Genomic DNA, 19574 nt, shown 5'->3' on the forward strand with positions numbered 1-19574 from the left:
ATAAGTGTAAAATGTAAATATTGTGTGTGTCCTCCCACTACGACTCTGGAAACCATGCAATTTTCTAGCTACAGATGAAATAAGTTATGCTGAACTTCACAGGGTGGTGAAAGTGCACGGTGATGAGCTTGATGCTCCTTTCCAATAAATATCAAGGGTCCTAAACTCTTCAGGTCACACGATGATCGATGCTTGGCAGCAGTTTGACAAATTTAAATAATCTTGCTCTTTGGTCCATAATAATAATAATAATATGCCATTTAGCAGACGCTTTTATCCAAAGCGACTTACAGTCATACGTGCATACATTTTTTGTGTATGGGTGGTCCCGGGGATCGAACCCACTACCTTGGCGTTACAAGCGCCGTGCTCTACCAGCTGAGCTACAGAGGACCACAAATGATAATCCATAATAATCTCATCATGTAGATAGCCTAACCTGCACTGTATCTGCCAGCTGTTGGCTAGAGTGCCTAGACTAGAGTGGGCACAATCGCTATATAACGCAAATTTGTTTGTGACAAAACCCTCAATAGAGTTGAAAATACGATGTAAACCCATTTAACTTGTATATTTTATTCGGTACATGACAATTTAACAGCTACGTCCTCACATCACTTTTATCCACAGTGAATTTGATGCATCTCTGGTGGAAGAATTAGCATATTGTTTTTAATGCCGATTTCACAATATTCGCATGAAACTCTGTCGCCAATAGGATGGAAACCTACTGAGGATAATAGTTATTCTGATAAAGGAAGTGATACAAAGACAAAAACAAATGTGTAACAGTATAAAATAAATACTAACAAATTAATTAATTAAGAAATGCAGAAATGTATGACAAAGCTGAAATATGTTTTTGGTTGAAGTATGATTATATCAGTATAAAACAATCAGAAGAGATTGAGCCCCATTAATATCACTCAGAATGTACAGTCTTGGTCAAAAGTTGAGAATGACACAAATACTACGTTTCACAAAGTCTGCTGCCTCAGTTTTGATGATGGCAAGTCCCTCTTTGCCATGAAAATGAACTTAATCCCAAAAAAAAACTTTCCACTGCATTTCAGCCCTGCCAACAAAAGGACCAGCTGCCATCATGTCAGTGATTCTTTCGTTAACACAGGTGAGAGTGTTGACGAGGACAAGGCTGGAGATCACTCTGTCATGCTGATTGAGTTAGAATATCAGACTGGAAGCTTTAAAAGGAGGGTGGTGCTTGAAATCATTGTTCTTCCTCTGTTAACCATGGTTACCTGCAAGGAAACACATGCCGTCATCATTGCTTTGCACAAAAAGGGCTTCACAGGCAAGGATATTGCTGCTAGTAAGATTGCACCTAAATCAACCATTTATCGGATCATCATGAACTTCAAGGAGAGAGGTTCAATTGTTGTGAAGAAGGCGTCAGGGCGCCCAAGAAAGTCCAGCAAGCACCAGGACCGTCTCCTAAAGTTGATTCAGCTGTGGGATCGGAGCACCTCCAGTGCAGAGCTTGCTCAGGAATGGCAGCAGGCAGATGTGAGTGCATCTGCACGCACAGTGAGGCGAAGACTTTTGGAGGATGGCCTGGTGTCAAGAAGGGCAGCAAAGAAGCCACTTCTCTCCAGGAAAAACATCAGGGACAGACTGATATTCTGCAAAAGGTACAGGGATTGGACTGCTGAGGACGGGGGTAAAGTCATTTTCTCTGATGAATCCCCTTTCCGATTGTTTGGGGCATCCGGAAAACACCTTGTCCAGAGAAGACAAGGTGAGCGCTACCAACAGTCCTGTGTCATGCCAACAGTAAAGCATCCTGAGACCATTCATGTGTGGGGTTGCTTCTCAGCCAAGGGAGTGGGCTCACTCACAATTTTGCCTAAGAACACAGCCATGAATAAAGAATGGTACCAACACATCCTCCGAGAGCAACTTCTCCCAACCATCCAAGAACAGTTTGGTGACGACCAATGCCTTTTCCAGCATGATGGAGCACCTTGCCATAAGGCAAAAGTGACAACTAAGTGGCTCGGGGAACAAAACATCAACATTTTGGGTCCATGGCCAGGAAACTCCCCAGACCTTAATCCCATTGAGAACTTGTGGTCGATCCTCAAGAGTCGGGTGGACAAACAAAAACCCACAAATTCTGACAAACTCCAAGCATTGATTATGCAAGAATGGGCTGCCATCAGTCAGGATGTGGCCCAGAAGTTAATTGACAGCATGCCAGGGCGGATTGCAGAGCGTGTGCTGGCCCCGACACTCGAGCAGTCGGGAGGGGAATAGGGTGGAATAGGGGGGATAAAGGGGGGTATAAGTGGGGGGTTACATCTACCCTTTTTCTTTCTACCTGTCCCTGTTCTGTATGTCGTGTTTTGTAATATTTGTTTTGTGTCCAGAACTCTGGGTCTTGTTGTTATAATATAATATGCCATTTAGCAGACGCTTTTATCCAAAGCGACTTACAGTCATGCGTGCATACATTTTTCTTTTTGTGTGTATGGGTGGTCACGGGGATCGAACCCACTACCTTGGCGTTACAAGCGCCGTGCTCTACCAGCTGAGCTACAGAGGACCAACTTGTTCATGTCTGTTCTCTTATGTTTAGATAAGAACTGTACACATGTCTTTCATACCTATACACCATTCTTGTGTGTGTTCAATAAAAAAATATTTGAACAGAAAAAGAAGGGTCAACACTGCAAATATTGACTCTTTGCATAAAGAGCCTCTTGTGGCTGAATGGAAGCAAGTCCCTGCAGCAATGTTCCAACATCTAGTGGAAAGCCTTCCCAGAAGACTGGAGGCTGTTATAGCAGCAAAGGGGGGACCAACTCCATATTAATGACCATGATTTTGGAATGAGATGTTCGACGAGCAGGTGTCCATATACTTTTGTAGTGTATGTGTTGCCACACATTGAGTCATGCACTACTCAAAGCATATTTAGAACTTTTGTTTATTAAATACATAAAATACCATCATACCTTCAAAAACTACAAAAATATTGTGGTATGATATTTTGGCCATAACGCTGAGCCCACACACACCAAATCCCTAAATTGTGTTGAGACTGATGGGACGACAAGAATCCTAAAAATGTTCCCTGAGCTCCGGGGGGGAAAGAGATAATTCCAAACAACGTTCCAATGATTCTGAGGGAGAAAAATTCCTCAAGTGCAATTTGATGACTTGGCAAAAAGAGACCGGAGAGACAGAGAGACCAGAGAGACCAGAGAGACCAGAGAGACCAGAGAGACCAGAGAGACAGAGAGACCAGAGAGACCAGAGAGACAGAGAGACAGAGAGAGAGAGAGAGAGAGAGAGAGAGAGAGAGAGAGCAAGAGAGAGAGAGAGAGAGAGAGAGAGAGAGAGAGAGAGAGAGAGAGAGAGAGAGAGAGAGAGAGCAAGAGAGAGAGAGAGAGCAAGAGAGAGCAAGAGAGAGAGAGAGAGCAAGAGAGAGCAGAGAGAGAGAGAGAGAGAGAGAGAGAGAGCGAGAGAGAGAGAGAGAGAGAGAGAGAGAGAGAAAAACAGAGCGAGAGACAGACAGACAGACAGGTCTTTAGATAATTTGACACACAGAGAATAAATCTAGCTAACAATCAATATTACTCTTAAACACCCAAACACACACCCAGCTCCCTACCTAGATACCACACACACCCAGCTCCCTACCTAGATACCACACACCCAGCTCCCTACCTAGATACCACACACACCCAGCTCCCTACCTAGATACCACACACCCAGCTCCCTACCTAGACACCACACACCCAGCTCCCTACCTAGACACCACACACACCCAGCTCCCTACCTAGACACCACACACACCCAGCTCCCTACCTAGACACCACACACACCCAGCTCCCTACCTAGATACCACACACACCCAGCTCCCTACCTAGATACCACACACACCCAGCTCCCTACCTAGACACCACACACCCAGCTCCCTACCTAGATACCACACACACCCAGCTCCCTACCTAGATACCACACACACCCAGCTCCCTACCTAGATACCACACACACCCAGCTCCCTACCTAGATACCACACACACCCAGCTCCCTACCTAGATACCACACACACCCAGCTCCCTACCTAGATACCACACACACCAAGCTCCCTATCTAGATACCACACACACCCAGCTCCCTACCTAGATACCACACACACCAAGCTCCCTACCTAGATACCACACACACCCAGCTCCCTATCTAGATACCACACACACCCAGCTCCCTATCTAGATACCACACACACCCAGCTCCCTACCTAGATACCACACACACCCAGCTCCCTATCTAGATACCACACACACCCAGCTCCCTACCTAGATACCACACACACCCAGCTCCCTACCTAGATACCACACACACCCAGCTCCCTACCTAGATACCACACACCCAGCTCCCTACCTAGATACCACACACACCCAGCTCCCTACCTAGACACCACACACACCCAGCTCCCTACCTAGACACCACACACACCCAGCTCACTACCTAGATACCACACAACCCCAGCTCCCTACCTAGATACCACACAACCCCAGCTCCCTACCTAGATACCACACACCCAGCTCCCTACCTAGACACCACACACACACCCAGCTCCCTACCTAGATACCACACACACACCCAGCTCCCTACCTAGATACCACACACACACCCAGCTCCCTACCTAGATACCACACACACCCAGCTCCCTACCTAGATACCACACACACCCAGCTCCCTACCTAGATACCACACACACCCAGCTCCCTACCTAGATACCACACACACCCAGCTCCCTACCTAGATACCACACACCCAGCTCCCTACCTAGACACCACACACACCCAGCTCCCTACCTAGATACCACACACACCCAGCTCCCTACCTAGATACCACACACACCCAGCTCCCTACCTAGATACCACACACACCCAGCTCCCTACCTAGATACCACACACACCCAGCTCCCTACCTAGATACCACACACACCCAGCTCCCTACCTAGATACCACACACACCCAGCTCCCTACCTAGACACCACACACACCCAGCTCCCTACCTAGACACCACACACACCCAGCTCCCCTACCTAGATACCACACACACCCAGCTCCCTACCTAGATACCACACACACACAGCTCCCTACCTAGATACCACACACACCCAGCTCCCTACCTAGATACCACACACACCCAGCTCCCTACCTAGATACCACACACACCCAGCTCCCTACCTAGATACCACACACACCCAGCTCCCTACCTAGATACCACACACACCCAGCTCCCTACCTAGATACCACACACACCCAGCTCCCTACCTAGATACCACCACACACCCAGCTCCCTACCTAGATACCACACACACCCAGCTCCCTACCTAGATACCACACACACCCAGCTCCCTACCTAGATACCACACACACCCAGCTCCCTACCTAGATACCACACACACCCAGCTCCCTACCTAGATACCACACACACCCAGCTCCCTACCTAGATACCACACACACCCAGCTCCCTACCTAGATACCACACACCCAGCTCCCTACCTAGATACCACACACACCCAGCTCCCTACCTAGATACCACACACACCCAGCTCCCTACCTAGATACCACACACACCCAGCTCCCTGCCTAGATACCACACACACCCAGCTCCCTACCTAGACACCACACACCCAGCTCCCTACCTAGATACCACAAACACACCCAGCTCCCTACCTAGACACCACACACCCAGCTCCCTACCTAGACACCACACACACCCAGCTCCCTACCTAGATACTACACACACCCAGCTCCCTACCTAGATACCACACACACCCAGCTCCCTACCTAGACACCACACACACCCAGCTCCCTACCTAGATACCACACACACCCAGCTCCCTACCTAGACACCACACACACCCAGCTCCCTACCTAGACACCACACACACCCAGCTCCCTACCTAGATACCACACACACCCAGCTCCCTACCTAGATACCACACACACCCAGCTCCCTACCTAGATACCACACACACCCAGCTCCCTACCTAGACACCACACACACCCAGCTCCCTACCTAGACACCACACCCACCCAGCTCCCTACCTAGATACCACACCTACCCAGCTCCCTACCTAGATACCACACACACCCAGCTCCCTACCTAGATACCACACACACCCAGCTCCCTACCTAGATACCACACACACCCAGCTCCCTACCTAGACACCACACACACCCAGCTCCCTACCTAGACACCACACACCCAGCTCCCTACCTAGATACCACACACACCCAGCTCCCTGCCTAGATACCACACACACCCAGCTCCCTACCTAGATACCACACACACCCAGCTCCCTACCTAGATACCACACACACCCAGCTCCCTACCTAGATACCACACACACCCAGCTCCCTACCTAGATACCACACACACCCAGCTCCCTACCTAGATACCACACACCCAGCTCCCTACCTAGATACCACACACACCCAGCTCCCTACCTAGATACCACACACACCCAGCTCCCTACCTAGATACCACACACACCCAGCTCCCTGCCTAGATACCACACACACCCAGCTCCCTACCTAGACACCACACACCCAGCTCCCTACCTAGATACCACACACCCAGCTCCCTACCTAGATACCACACACACCCAGCTCCCTACCTAGACACCACACACACCCAGCTCCCTACCTAGACACCACACACACCCAGCTCCCTACCTAGATACCACACACACCCAGCTCCCTACCTAGATACCACACACACCCAGCTCCCTACCTAGACACCACACACACCCAGCTCCCTACCTAGATACCACACACACCCAGCTCCCTACCTAGATACCACACACACCCAGCTCCCTACCTAGATACCACACACACCCAGCTCCCTACCTAGATACCACACACACCCAGCTCCCTACCTAGACACCACACACACCCAGCTCCCTACCTAGACACCACACACACCCAGCTCCCTACCTAGATACCACACACACCCAGCTCCCTACCTAGATACCACACACACCCAGCTCCCTACCTAGACACCACACACACCCAGCTCCCTACCTAGACACCACACAACACCCAGCTCCCTACCTAGATACCACACACACCCAGCTCCCTACCTAGACACCACACACCCAGCTCCCTACCTAGATACCACACACACCCAGCTCCCTACCTAGATACCACACACACCCAGCTCCCTACCTAGATACCACACACACCCAGCTCCCTACCTAGATACCACACACACCCAGCTCCCTACCTAGATACCACACACACCCAGCTCCCTACCTAGACACCACACACACCCAGCTCCCTACCTAGATACCACACACACCCAGCTCCCTACCTAGATACCACACACACCCAGCTCCCTACCTAGATACCACACACACCCAGCTCCCTACCTAGACACACACACACACCCAGCTCCCTACCTAGATACCACACACCCAGCTCCCTACCTAGATACCACACACACCCAGCTCCCTACCTAGATACCACACACACCCAGCTCCCTACCTAGATACCACACACACCCAGCTCCCTACCTAGATACCACACACACCCAGCTCCCTACCTAGATACCACACACACCCAGCTCCCTACCTAGATACCACACACACCCAGCTCCCTACCTAGATACCACACAACCCAGCTCCCTACCTAGATACCACACACACCCAGCTCCCTACCTAGATACCACACACACCCAGCTCCCTACCTAGATACCACACACACCCAGCTCCCTACCTAGATACCACACACACCCAGCTCCCTACCTAGATACCACACACACCCAGCTCCCTACCTAGATACCACACACACCCAGCTCCCTGCCTAGACACCACACACACCCAGCTCCCTACCTAGATACCACACACCCAGCTCCCTGCCTAGATACCACACACACCCAGCTCCCTGCCTAGATACCACACACACCCAGCTCCCTACCTAGATACCACACACACCCAGCTCCCTGCCTAGACACCACACACACCCAGCTCCCTGCCTAGACACCACACACACCCAGCTCCCTACCTAGATACCACACAACCCCAGCTCCCTACCTAGATACCACACCCCCAGCTCCCTACCTAGACACCACACACACCCAGCTCCCTACCTAGACACCACACACACACCCAGCTCCCTACCTAGATACCACACACAACCCAGCTCCCTACCTAGATACCACACACACCCAGCTCCCTACCTAGATACCACACACCCAGCTCCCTACCTAGATACCACACACACCCAGCTCCCTACCTAGATACCACACACACCCAGCTCCCTACCTAGATACCACACACCCAGCTCCCTACCTAGATACCACACACACCCAGCTCCCTACCTAGACACCACACACCCAGCTCCCTACCTAGATACCACACACCCAGCTCCCTACCTAGATACCACACACACCCAGCTCCCTACCTAGATACCACACACACCCAGCTCCCTGCCTAGACACCACACACACCCAGCTCCCTGCCTAGATACCACACACACCCAGCTCCCTACCTAGACACCACACACACCCAGCTCCCTACCTAGACACCACACACACCCAGCTCCCTACCTAGATACCACACACACCCAGCTCCCTACCTAGATACCACACACCCAGCTCCCTACCTAGATACCACACACACCCAGCTCCCTACCTAGATACCACACACACCCAGCTCCCTACCTAGATACCACACACACCCAGCTCCCTACCTAGATACCACACAACCCCAGCTCCCTACCTAGATACCACACAACCCCAGCTCCCTACCTAGATACCACACCCCCAGCTCCCTACCTAGACACCACACACCCCCAGCTCCCTACCTAGACACCACACACACACCCAGCTCCCTACCTAGATACCACACACACCCAGCTCCCTACCTAGATACCACACACCCAGCTCCCTACCTAGATACCACACACCCAGCTCCCTACCTAGATACCACACACACCCAGCTCCCTACCTAGACACCACACACACCCAGCTCCCTACCTAGACACCACACACACCCAGCTCCCTACCTAGACACCACACACACCCAGCTCCCTACCTAGATACCACACACACCCAGCTCCCTACCTAGATACCACACACACCCAGCTCCCTACCTAGATACCACACACACCCAGCTCCCTGCCTAGATACCACACACACCCAGCTCCCTGCCTAGATACCACACACACCCAGCTCCCTACCTAGATACCACACACACCCAGCTCCCTACCTAGATACCACACACACCCAGCTCCCTACCTAGATACCACACACACCCAGCTCCCTACCTAGATACCACACACACCCAGCTCCCTACCTAGATACCACAAACACCCAGCTCCCTACCTAGATACCACACACACCCAGCTCCCTACCTAGATACCACACACACCCAGCTCCCTACCTAGATACCACACACACTCAGCTCCCTACCTAGATACCACACACACCCAGCTCCCTACCTAGATACCACACACCCAGCTCCCTACCTAGACACCACACACACCCAGCTCCCTACCTAGATACCACACACACCCAGCTCCCTACCTAGATACCACACACACCCAGCTCCCTACCTAGATACCACACACACCCAGCTCCCTACCTAGATACCACACACACCCAGCTCCCTGCCTAGACACCACACACACCCAGCTCCCTGCCTAGATACCACACACCCAGCTCCCTACCTAGATACCACACACACCCAGCTCCCTACCTAGATACCACACACACCCAGCTCCCTACCTAGATACCACACACACCCAGCTCCCTACCTAGATACCACACACACCCAGCTCCCTACCTAGATACCACACACACCCAGCTCCCTACCTAGATACCACACACACCCAGCTCCCTACCTAGATACCACACACACCCAGCTCCCTACCTAGATACCACACACACCCAGCTCCCTACCTAGATACCACACACACCCAGCTCCCTACCTAGACACCACACACACCCAGCTCCCTACCTAGATACCACACACACCCAGCTCCCTACCTAGATACCACACACACCCAGCTCCCTACCTAGATACCACACACACCCAGCTCCCTACCTAGATACCACACACACCCAGCTCCCTACCTAGATACCACACACACCCAGCTCCCTACCTAGATACCACACACACCCAGCTCCCTACCTAGATACCACACACACCCAGCTCCCTACCTAGATACCACACACCCAGCTCCCTACCTAGATACCACACACACCCAGCTCCCTACCTAGATACCACACACACCCAGCTCCCTACCTAGATACCACACACACCCAGCTCCCTACCTAGACACCACACACACCCAGCTCCCTACCTAGACACCACACACACCCAGCTCCCTACCTAGATACCACACACACCCAGCTCCCCTACCTAGATACCACACACACCCAGCTCCCTACCTAGATACCACACACACCCAGCTCCCTACCTAGATACCACACACACCCAGCTCCCTACCTAGATACCACACACACCCAGCTCCCTACCTAGATACCACACACACCCAGCTCCCTACCTAGATACCACACACACCCAGCTCCCTACCTAGATACCACACACCCAGCTCCCTACCTAGATACCACACACACCCAGCTCCCTACCTAGATACCACACACACCCAGCTCCCTACCTAGATACCACACACACCCAGCTCCCTACCTAGACACCACACACACCCAGCTCCCTACCTAGACACCACACACACCCAGCTCCCTACCTAGACACCACACACACCCAGCTCCCTACCTAGATACCACACACCCAGCTCCCTACCTAGATACCACACACACCCAGCTCCCTACCTAGATACCACACACACCCAGCTCCCTACCTAGATACCACACACACCCAGCTCCCTACCTAGATACCACACACACCCAGCTCCCTACCTAGACACCACACACACCCAGCTCCCTACCTAGATACCACACACACACCCAGCTCCCTACCTAGATACCACACACACCCAGCTGCCTACCTAGATACCACACACCCAGCTCCCTACCTAGACACCACACACCCAGCTCCCTACCTAGACACCACACACACCCAGCTCCCTACCTAGACACCACACACACCCAGCTCCCTACCTAGACACCACACACACCCAGCTCCCTACCTAGATACCACACACACCCAGCTCCCTACCTAGATACCACACACACCCAGCTCCCTACCTAGATACCACACACACCCAGCTCCCTACCTAGATACCACACACACCCAGCTCCCTACCTAGATACCACACACACCCAGCTCCCTACCTAGATACCACACACACCCAGCTCCCTACCTAGATACCACACACACCCAGCTCCCTACCTAGATACCACACACACCCAGCTCCCTACCTAGATACCACACACACCCAGCTCCCTACCTAGATACCACACACACCCAGCTCCCTACCTAGATACCACACACACCCAGCTCCCTACCTAGATACCACACACACCCAGCTCCCTACCTAGATACCACACACACCCAGCTCCCTACCTAGATACCACCACACACCCAGCTCCCTACCTAGATACCACACACACCCAGCTCCCTACCTAGATACCACACACACCCAGCTCCCTACCTAGACACCACACACACCCAGCTCCCTACCTAGACACCACACACACCCAGCTCCCTACCTAGATACCACACACACCCAGCTCCCTACCTAGACACCACACACCCAGCTCCCTACCTAGATACCACACACACCCAGCTCCCTACCTAGACACCACACACCCAGCTCCCTACCTAGATACCACACACACCCAGCTCCCTACCTAGACACCACACACACCCAGCTCCCTACCTAGATACCACACACACCCAGCTCCCTACCTAGACACCACACACACCCAGCTCCCTACCTAGACACCACACACACCCAGCTCCCTACCTAGATACCACACACACCCAGCTCCCTACCTAGATACCACACACACCCAGCTCCCTACCTAGATACCACACACACCCAGCTCCCCTACCTAGATACCACACACACACCCAGCTCCCTACCTAGATACCACACACCCAGCTCCCTACCTAGACACCACACACCCAGCTCCCTACCTAGATACCACACACACCCAGCTCCCTACCTAGATACCACACACACCCAGCTCCCTGCCTAGACACCACACACACCCAGCTCCCTACCTAGACACCACACACACCCAGCTCCCTACCTAGATACCACACACACCCAGCTCCCTACCTAGATACCACACACACCCAGCTCCCTACCTAGATACCACACACACCCAGCTCCCTACCTAGATACCACACACACCCAGCTCCCTACCTAGACACCACACACACCCAGCTCCCTACCTAGATGCCACTATAGTAGCCTATATTCTCAAAAGGTACAGGAGTTGGGGTCTTGTGTGTGTGAGATCCACGATCAAAGGAAGGAGATTCAGACAGAGTTGAGCTGTGGAAATCAGGAAGGAATATCGTTGCCGTTGCCGTTGCCGGCCGCGACCGGGAGACCCATGGGGTGGCGCACAATTGGCCCAGCGTCGTCCAGTGTAGGGGAGGGAATGGCCGGCAGGGATGTAGCTCAGTTGATAGAGCATGGCGTTTGCAACGCCAGGGTTGTGGGTTCGATTCCCACGGGGGGCCAGTATGAAAAATAATGTATGCACTCACTAACTGTAAGTCGCTCTGGATAAGAGCGTCTGCTAAATGACTAAAATGTAAATGTAAATATAATATTAGGATAAGAGACAGAAAAGAAAGTGGGAGGAGAAAGAAGAATTCCTGCTGTCCATCTGTCCGTTTATTTCTGTCCGTCAGTAAGCCGTTCTGATTACACACACGCTATCAGATTCCATATAACCAGTGCAATACAATAGATAATACCATCGAATGTATAATCACTAATGTCCAACATGCTACGTTAAAAACTACAACAAAACATTCAAAAATATCACTGGCAAGATATTCTCTATTCTCGTTCAATAACTGAAGTGATGTTCAGAACGCATATCTACTATCGATCAATGCCAGACATTACATGTAGCTATAGAGGGGAAGGAAAATGGATACTTTGGTAACTTCTCCAACCTTTTCAACATTCACTGCATATTTGGATCTCAACTGTCAACAGAACCACAACATAATGTAGCCCCCCCCCCCACACACACACACACACAACAAAACCACAAAATATTGTAGCTAGGGTTTGGAATGAAATAGTAGCCTGACCAAACCAGACCTTGAACTAAACTCAACTCTGAAGTCATCGCCCACTCTGTAATCGTCTAGCTGACCTTCCGGAATTATCTGACAATCAGACACAGGTAATTGTTCTCCTCATCACCATAACGACTCAGTGATTTGGCCTGGCCCCGTATCCACGGTTACGCCAGCTATCCCGTTACAACGACGGCGACACACCTTCCTGCCCTGATGTGCACACACACTTAAATATTAGAAGGCGGAAACTAGCCAGACCCCCATTTCCATATCAGAGGTAACCAGACCTAAATCATGACCAGATCAGGTCATATTAAATCAACTCTGCACCTCCACACCATGAAGCACATTCGTTAAGCCAGAATCCTGGCTATCGATACTCCTTATAGGGTACGTGACCCAATGACCCCTGTCCTTGGCCAGAGTTCCGATTGAAGGGAAAGTGAAGTATGGGGGGATGGAGTGTATCAGAAGAAGGGGAGGGGGGGGTGGAGGATAGAGGGAGTGGAGATAGAGGGGGGGGAGGATAGAGGAGGGGGAGGATAGAGGGAGTGGAGGGGGGATAGAGGGAGTGGAGATAGAGGGAGGGGAGGATAGAGGGAGTGGAGGGGGGATAGAGGGAGTGGAGGGGAGGATAGAGGGAGTGGAGGGGGGATAGAGGGAGTGGAGGGGAGGATAGAGGGAGTGGAGGGGAGGATAGAGGGAGGGGAGGGGAGGATAGAGGGAGTGGAGATAGAGGAAGTGGAGGGGGGATAGAGGGAGTGGAGGGGAGGATAGAGGGAGTGGAGGGGGGATAGAGGGAGTGGAGGATGGAGGGAGTGGAGGGGAGGATAGAGGGAGTGGAGATAGAGGGAGTGGAGGGGGGATAGAGGGAGTGGAGGGGAGGATAGAGGGAGTGGAGGGGAGGATAGAGGGAGTGGAGGGGAGGATAGAGGGAGGAGGGGGAGGATAGAGGGAGTGGAGATAGAGGGAGTGGAGGATGGAGGGAGTGGAGGGGAGGATAGAGGGAGTGGAGGGGGATAGAGGGAGTGGAGGGGAGGATAGAGGGAGTGGAGGGGAGGATAGAGGGAGGGGAGGATGGAGGGAGGGGAGGATAGAGGGAGTGGAGGGGGATAGAGGGAGTGGAGGGGAGGATAGAGGGAGTGGAGGGGGATAGAGGGAGGGGAGGATAGAGGGAGTGGAGGGGAGGATAGAGGGAGTGGAGGGGAGGATAGAGGGAGTGGAGGGGATAGAGGGAGGGGAGGGGGGATAGAGGGAGGGGAGGGGAGGATAGAGGGAGTGGAGGGGAGGATAGAGGGAGGGGAGGATAGAGGGAGGGGAGGGGAGGATAGAGGGAGGGGAGGATAGAGGGAGTGGAGGAGAGGATAGAGGGAGTGGAGGGGGAGGATAGAGGGAGTGGAGGGGGATAGAGGGAGGGGAGGATGGAGGGAGTGGAGGGGAGGATAGAGGGAGTGGAGGGGAGGATAGAGGGAGTGGAGGGGGATAGAGGGAGGGGAGGGGGATAGAGGAGGGGAGGGGGGAAGAGGGAGGGGAGGATAGAGGGAGGAGGAGAGGATAGAGGGAGTGGAGGGGAGGATAGAGGGAGTGGAGGGGAGGATAGAGGGAGTGGAGGGGAGGATAGAGGGAGTGGAGGGGAGGATAGAGGGAGGGGAGGGGAGGATAGAGGGAGGGGAGGGGAGGATAGAGGGAGGGGAGGGGAGGATAGAGGGAGTGGAGGGGAGGATAGAGGGAGTGGAGGGGAGGATAGAGGGGGGGTAGAGGGAGTGGACAAGGATCACATCACAAATCTGGCAGCAGGTCCAGACACTGGGGATTTGAAAACAGGCCCCTCGCCCCCAACCTCCCAAGGCCCCTCCCCAATATAACCAATGTCAAACTAAAACCCTGGAGAGAGGTAAGCTTGCCACAATCCAATACATTTCATGCATTCTAGTATGCATTTGAAGTAAAAGTGAGTGACACCAATTGCGTGTGTGTGTGTGTGTTTACCTGAGGTGAAGGTCTTCATAGTACTTGAGACAGGCGTAGATGAACTCTTTGAGCTGAGAGTAGACTTTAGGAACAAACTCAGAGAACGGAAGCTTTTTAGGGAACGGAAGCTACAGAGGAGAGAGGGAGAGAGACACAGAGAGAGACACAGAGAGAGAGACAGAGAGAGAGACAGAGAGAGAGACAGAGAGAGAGACAGAGAGACACAGAGAGAGACAGAGAGAGAGACAGAGAGAGAGACAGAGAGAGAGACAGAGAGAGAGACAGAGAGAGAGACAGAGAGAGAGACAGAGAGAGACACAGAGAGAGACACAGAGAGAGACACAGAGAGAGACACAGAGAGAGACACAGAGAGAGACACAGAGAGAGACACAGAGAGAGACACAGAGAGAGACACAGAGAGAGACACAGAGAGAGACACAGAGAGAGACACAGAGAGAGACACAGAGAGAGACACAGAGAGAGACACAGAGAGAGACACAGAGAGAGACACAGAGAGAGACACAGAGAGAGACACAGAGAGAGACACAGAGAGAGACACAGAGAGAGACACAGAGAGAGACACAGAGAGACAGAGAGAGAGACAGAGAGAGAGACAGAGAGAGAGACAGAGAGAGACACAGAGAGAGACACAGAGAGAGACACAGAGAGAGACACAGAGAGAGACACAGAGAGAGACACAGAGAGAGACACAGAGAGAGACACAGAGAGACAGACAGACAGACAGACAGACAGAGAAGAGAGAAATAGGTCAGAGGTTAGACAAGCTCTAATGAAGTCAACTTTCCTGGTCCTAGGGTGTGCAGGCTTTGGTTCCAGTCCAGCACTAATACAATTGATTCAACTAATTAACTCATTATCCAGACTTTGATTAAATGGGTAAGAATACTTTTATGATTACCATTGGTTCATTAATCACAACTGAAGTATTTCACAGATAACCATACAAAAATGAACAAAAATATCAACCCCTTAACTTTTTCCACATTTTGTTACATTCCAGCCTTATTCTAAAATGGATTAAATTGTTGTTGTTTTGTTTCTCATCAATCTATACACAATACCCCATAATGACAACGCAAAAACAGGTTTTTAGAAATGTTTGCAAATGTATTAAAAATTTAAAACGGAAATATCACATTTCCACAAGTATTCAGACCCTTTACTCAGTACTTTGTTGAAGCACCTTTGGCAGCGATTACAGCCTAGAGTCTTCTTGGGTATGAAGCTACGAGCTTGGCACACCTGTATTTGGAGAGTTTCTCCCATTCTTCTCTGCAGATCCTCTCAAGCTCTGTCAGGTTAGATGGGGAGCGTCGCTGCACAGCTATTTTCAGGTCTCTCCAGAGATGTTCGATCGGGTTCAAGTCCGGGCTCTGGCAGGGCCACTCAAGGACATTCAGAGACTTGTCCCGAAGCCACTCCTGCGTTGTCTTGGCTGTGTGCTTAGGGTCGTTGTCTTGTTGGAAGGTGAACCTTCTCCTAAGTCAGAGGTCCTGTGTTCTTGGGGACCTTCAATGCTGCAGAAATGTTTTGGTACCCTTCCCCAGATTGGTGTCTCGACACAATCCTGTCTCGGAGCTCTACGGACAATTCCTTCGACCTCATGGCTTGGTTTCTGCTCTGACATGCACTGTCAACTGTGGGACCTTACATAGACAGGTGTGTGCCTTTCCAAATCATGTCCAATCAATTGAATTTACCACAGGTGGACTCCAATCAAGTTGTAGAAACATCTCAAGGGTGATCAATGGAAACAGGATGCACCGGAGCTCAATTTCGAGTCTCATAGCAAAGGGTCTGAATACTTATGTAAATAAGGTATTAATGTTATTTTATAAATTAGCAAACATTTCTAAAAACCTGTTTTCGCTTTGTCATTATGGGGTATTGTGTATAGATTGATGAAAACATTTAATTTAACCCATTTCAGAAAAAGGCTGTAACGTAACAAAATATGTGGAAAAAGGGGAAGGAGTCTGAATACTTTCCGAATGCACTGTATATCGAACTACTATTCACTCCTTGTCCAGTTCAGGGTCTTGAAGGTCTATACCAGGGGTGTTGGACTCTGACCCTACGAGGTCCGGAGCCTGCTGGCTTTTCTGTTCTACCTGATCATTCATTGCACCACCAGGTGTCACGGGTTTAAATCAGGCCCTGGTCAGAGGGGAATCACCCACCTGGTGTCCCAGGTCTAAATCAGGCCCTGATTAGAGGGGAATCACCCACCTGGTGTCCCAGGTCTAAATCAGGCCCTGATTAGAGAGGAATCACCCACCTGGTGTCCCAGGTCTAAATCAGGCCCTGGTCAGAGGGGAATCACCCACCTGGTGTCCCAGGTCTAGATCAGGCCCTGGTCAGAGGGGAATCACCCACCTGGTGTCCCAGGTCTAAATCAGGCCCTGATTAGAGAGGAATCACCCACCTGGTGTCCCAGGTCTAAATCAGGCCCTGGTCAGAGGGGAATCACCCACCTGGTGTCCCAGGTCTAGATCAGGCCCTGATTAGAGGGGAATCACCCACCTGGTGTCCCAGGTCTAAATCAGGCCCTGATTAGAGGGGAATCACCCACCTGGTGTCCCAGGTCTAAATCAGGCCCTGATTAGAGGGGAATCACCCACCTGGTGTCCCAGGTCTAAACCAGGCCCTGATTAGAGAGGAATCACCCACCTGGTGTCCCAGGTCTAAATCAGTCCCTGATTAGAGGGGAATCACCCACCTGGTGTCCCAGGTCTAAATCAGGCCCTGATTAGAGAGGAATCACCCACCTGGTGTCCCAGGTCTAAATCAGGCCCTGATTAGAGGGGTCTATACACTCTAAACTCTTAGTTAGTACTTTGTTCGGGGTCTTGGAAGGTCTATACACCCTTATCCCTACACCAGGAGTCGTCAGCTAGATCTAGCTGCGGGACCAATGTTTTCTTGAGTGGATGGTCGTGGGGACCGAACATCATTTACAAAGCCCAAACAGATATAATGTTTGACTAAAACATAATACTTTCAAACCTTGCTTACATTTGTATACAAATCAGGTGTTTCTCTATTATGTGTGGGAGAACACTTGGGAACAGACTTCTTACATTAAAATAACTTGGAGCTGATTTCCTGCTATTTTTACAGTCTTTTATGTCCAACAATGAAAATAATAAAAACTTACATATATATATATATTTTTTCTTCTCACAACTTGGGGTGCCAAATAAAAACCACCCGCAGTTGGGGAACCCTCCACTCTAACCCCTAGTTAGTACCTTGTCCAGTTCAGGGTCTTGGAAGGGGAACTGGGAAGTGAACCGTCTGTGTTCCTCCTCTGTTGCCACGGGGATGGGACTAAAGTTATCCTGATCCAACACCTGCCTAGAGAGAGAGAGAGAGAGAGAGAGAGATGAGAGGAGAGGGAAGGTTAACGCATGGGCACACTATTTATCTTCCTCATCATATATATATATCTCCCATCCCTCCATCCAAGCTTTTCTGGGTTCGGTGAGATTCCCAGTCCTTCTGAACTCAAGGCGTGTGCCAGAGAGGCTTTCACAGGGATCAGTTGGAACTACGGCCGCTGGGGTTACACAAACACACAGTGTACACACACACACACACACACACACACACACACACACACCACACCACACCACACCGCTGGGGTTGTTCTCCTGCGGTCTGTCTGCTCCTCTCCGGTCTCTTCAGAATGCTGAGAGCGGAGCTCCGAGGTTCCGACATTCCGAACAGCGTTCCAGAGAGAGGCTTTGAACCCTAGTTGTGTGTTATTCCACAAAAGAGGCGACATTTCTGTGGTGTGTGTGTGTGTGTGTGTATGTGTGTGTGTGTGTGTGTGTGTGGGGGGGTTTGACATTTTTGGGGTTTTCCGTGTTGTTTTAAAGCGTATTGAACGTCCCTCTGGCCTATGGTGAGAAATAACTGCAGTAACAATGGTTCAACTACCCGGGGGATCATCTCTCACACACACACACGCACACACACACACACGCTAGCACACACACGCACGCGCTAGCACACACACACACACACGCACGCGCTAGCACACACGCGCTAGCACACACACACACACACACACACACACACGCACGCGCTAGCACACACACACACACACACACACACACACACACGCACGCGCACACACACACGTACGACTAACCCAAACCCCATCTGCCTTGCCAGGGACATTATCACCTCTCGTCCACTCTATAGCAGAGGAAGTTAGCTGTTCCCTCTCCTGTCTGAAAACATCTCAACCAAACGACACACCAATGACCTTTACCCAACACAGTAGTCATTCCAAAAACACACAGAAACAGTTGTAGGAAAGAAGGGAAAAAATTCA

General features: G+C 51.3%; 1 protein-coding gene across 5 annotated transcripts in view; it reads right to left on the reverse strand.

The window, feature by feature from the left end:
* The window catches only part of LOC121571077 (exocyst complex component 6B), a 192009-nt gene that overhangs the window by 80732 nt on the left and 91703 nt on the right, over positions 1–19574 (reverse strand). For all 5 annotated transcript variants that reach the window (XM_045221781.1, XM_045221780.1, XM_045221783.1 and 2 more), the window contains exons 15-16: positions 18484–18589; positions 15230–15339 (exon numbers count right to left, since the gene is read on the reverse strand). In XM_045221781.1, coding sequence (XP_045077716.1) covers positions 15230–15339; positions 18484–18589 — 216 coding nt within the window. The remainder of the gene's footprint in view (positions 1–15229; positions 15340–18483; positions 18590–19574) is intronic.

Source organism: Coregonus clupeaformis, chromosome 8 (genome assembly GCF_020615455.1).
Source record: "Coregonus clupeaformis isolate EN_2021a chromosome 8, ASM2061545v1, whole genome shotgun sequence".
Classification (NCBI taxonomy): Eukaryota; Metazoa; Chordata; class Actinopteri; order Salmoniformes; family Salmonidae; genus Coregonus; species Coregonus clupeaformis.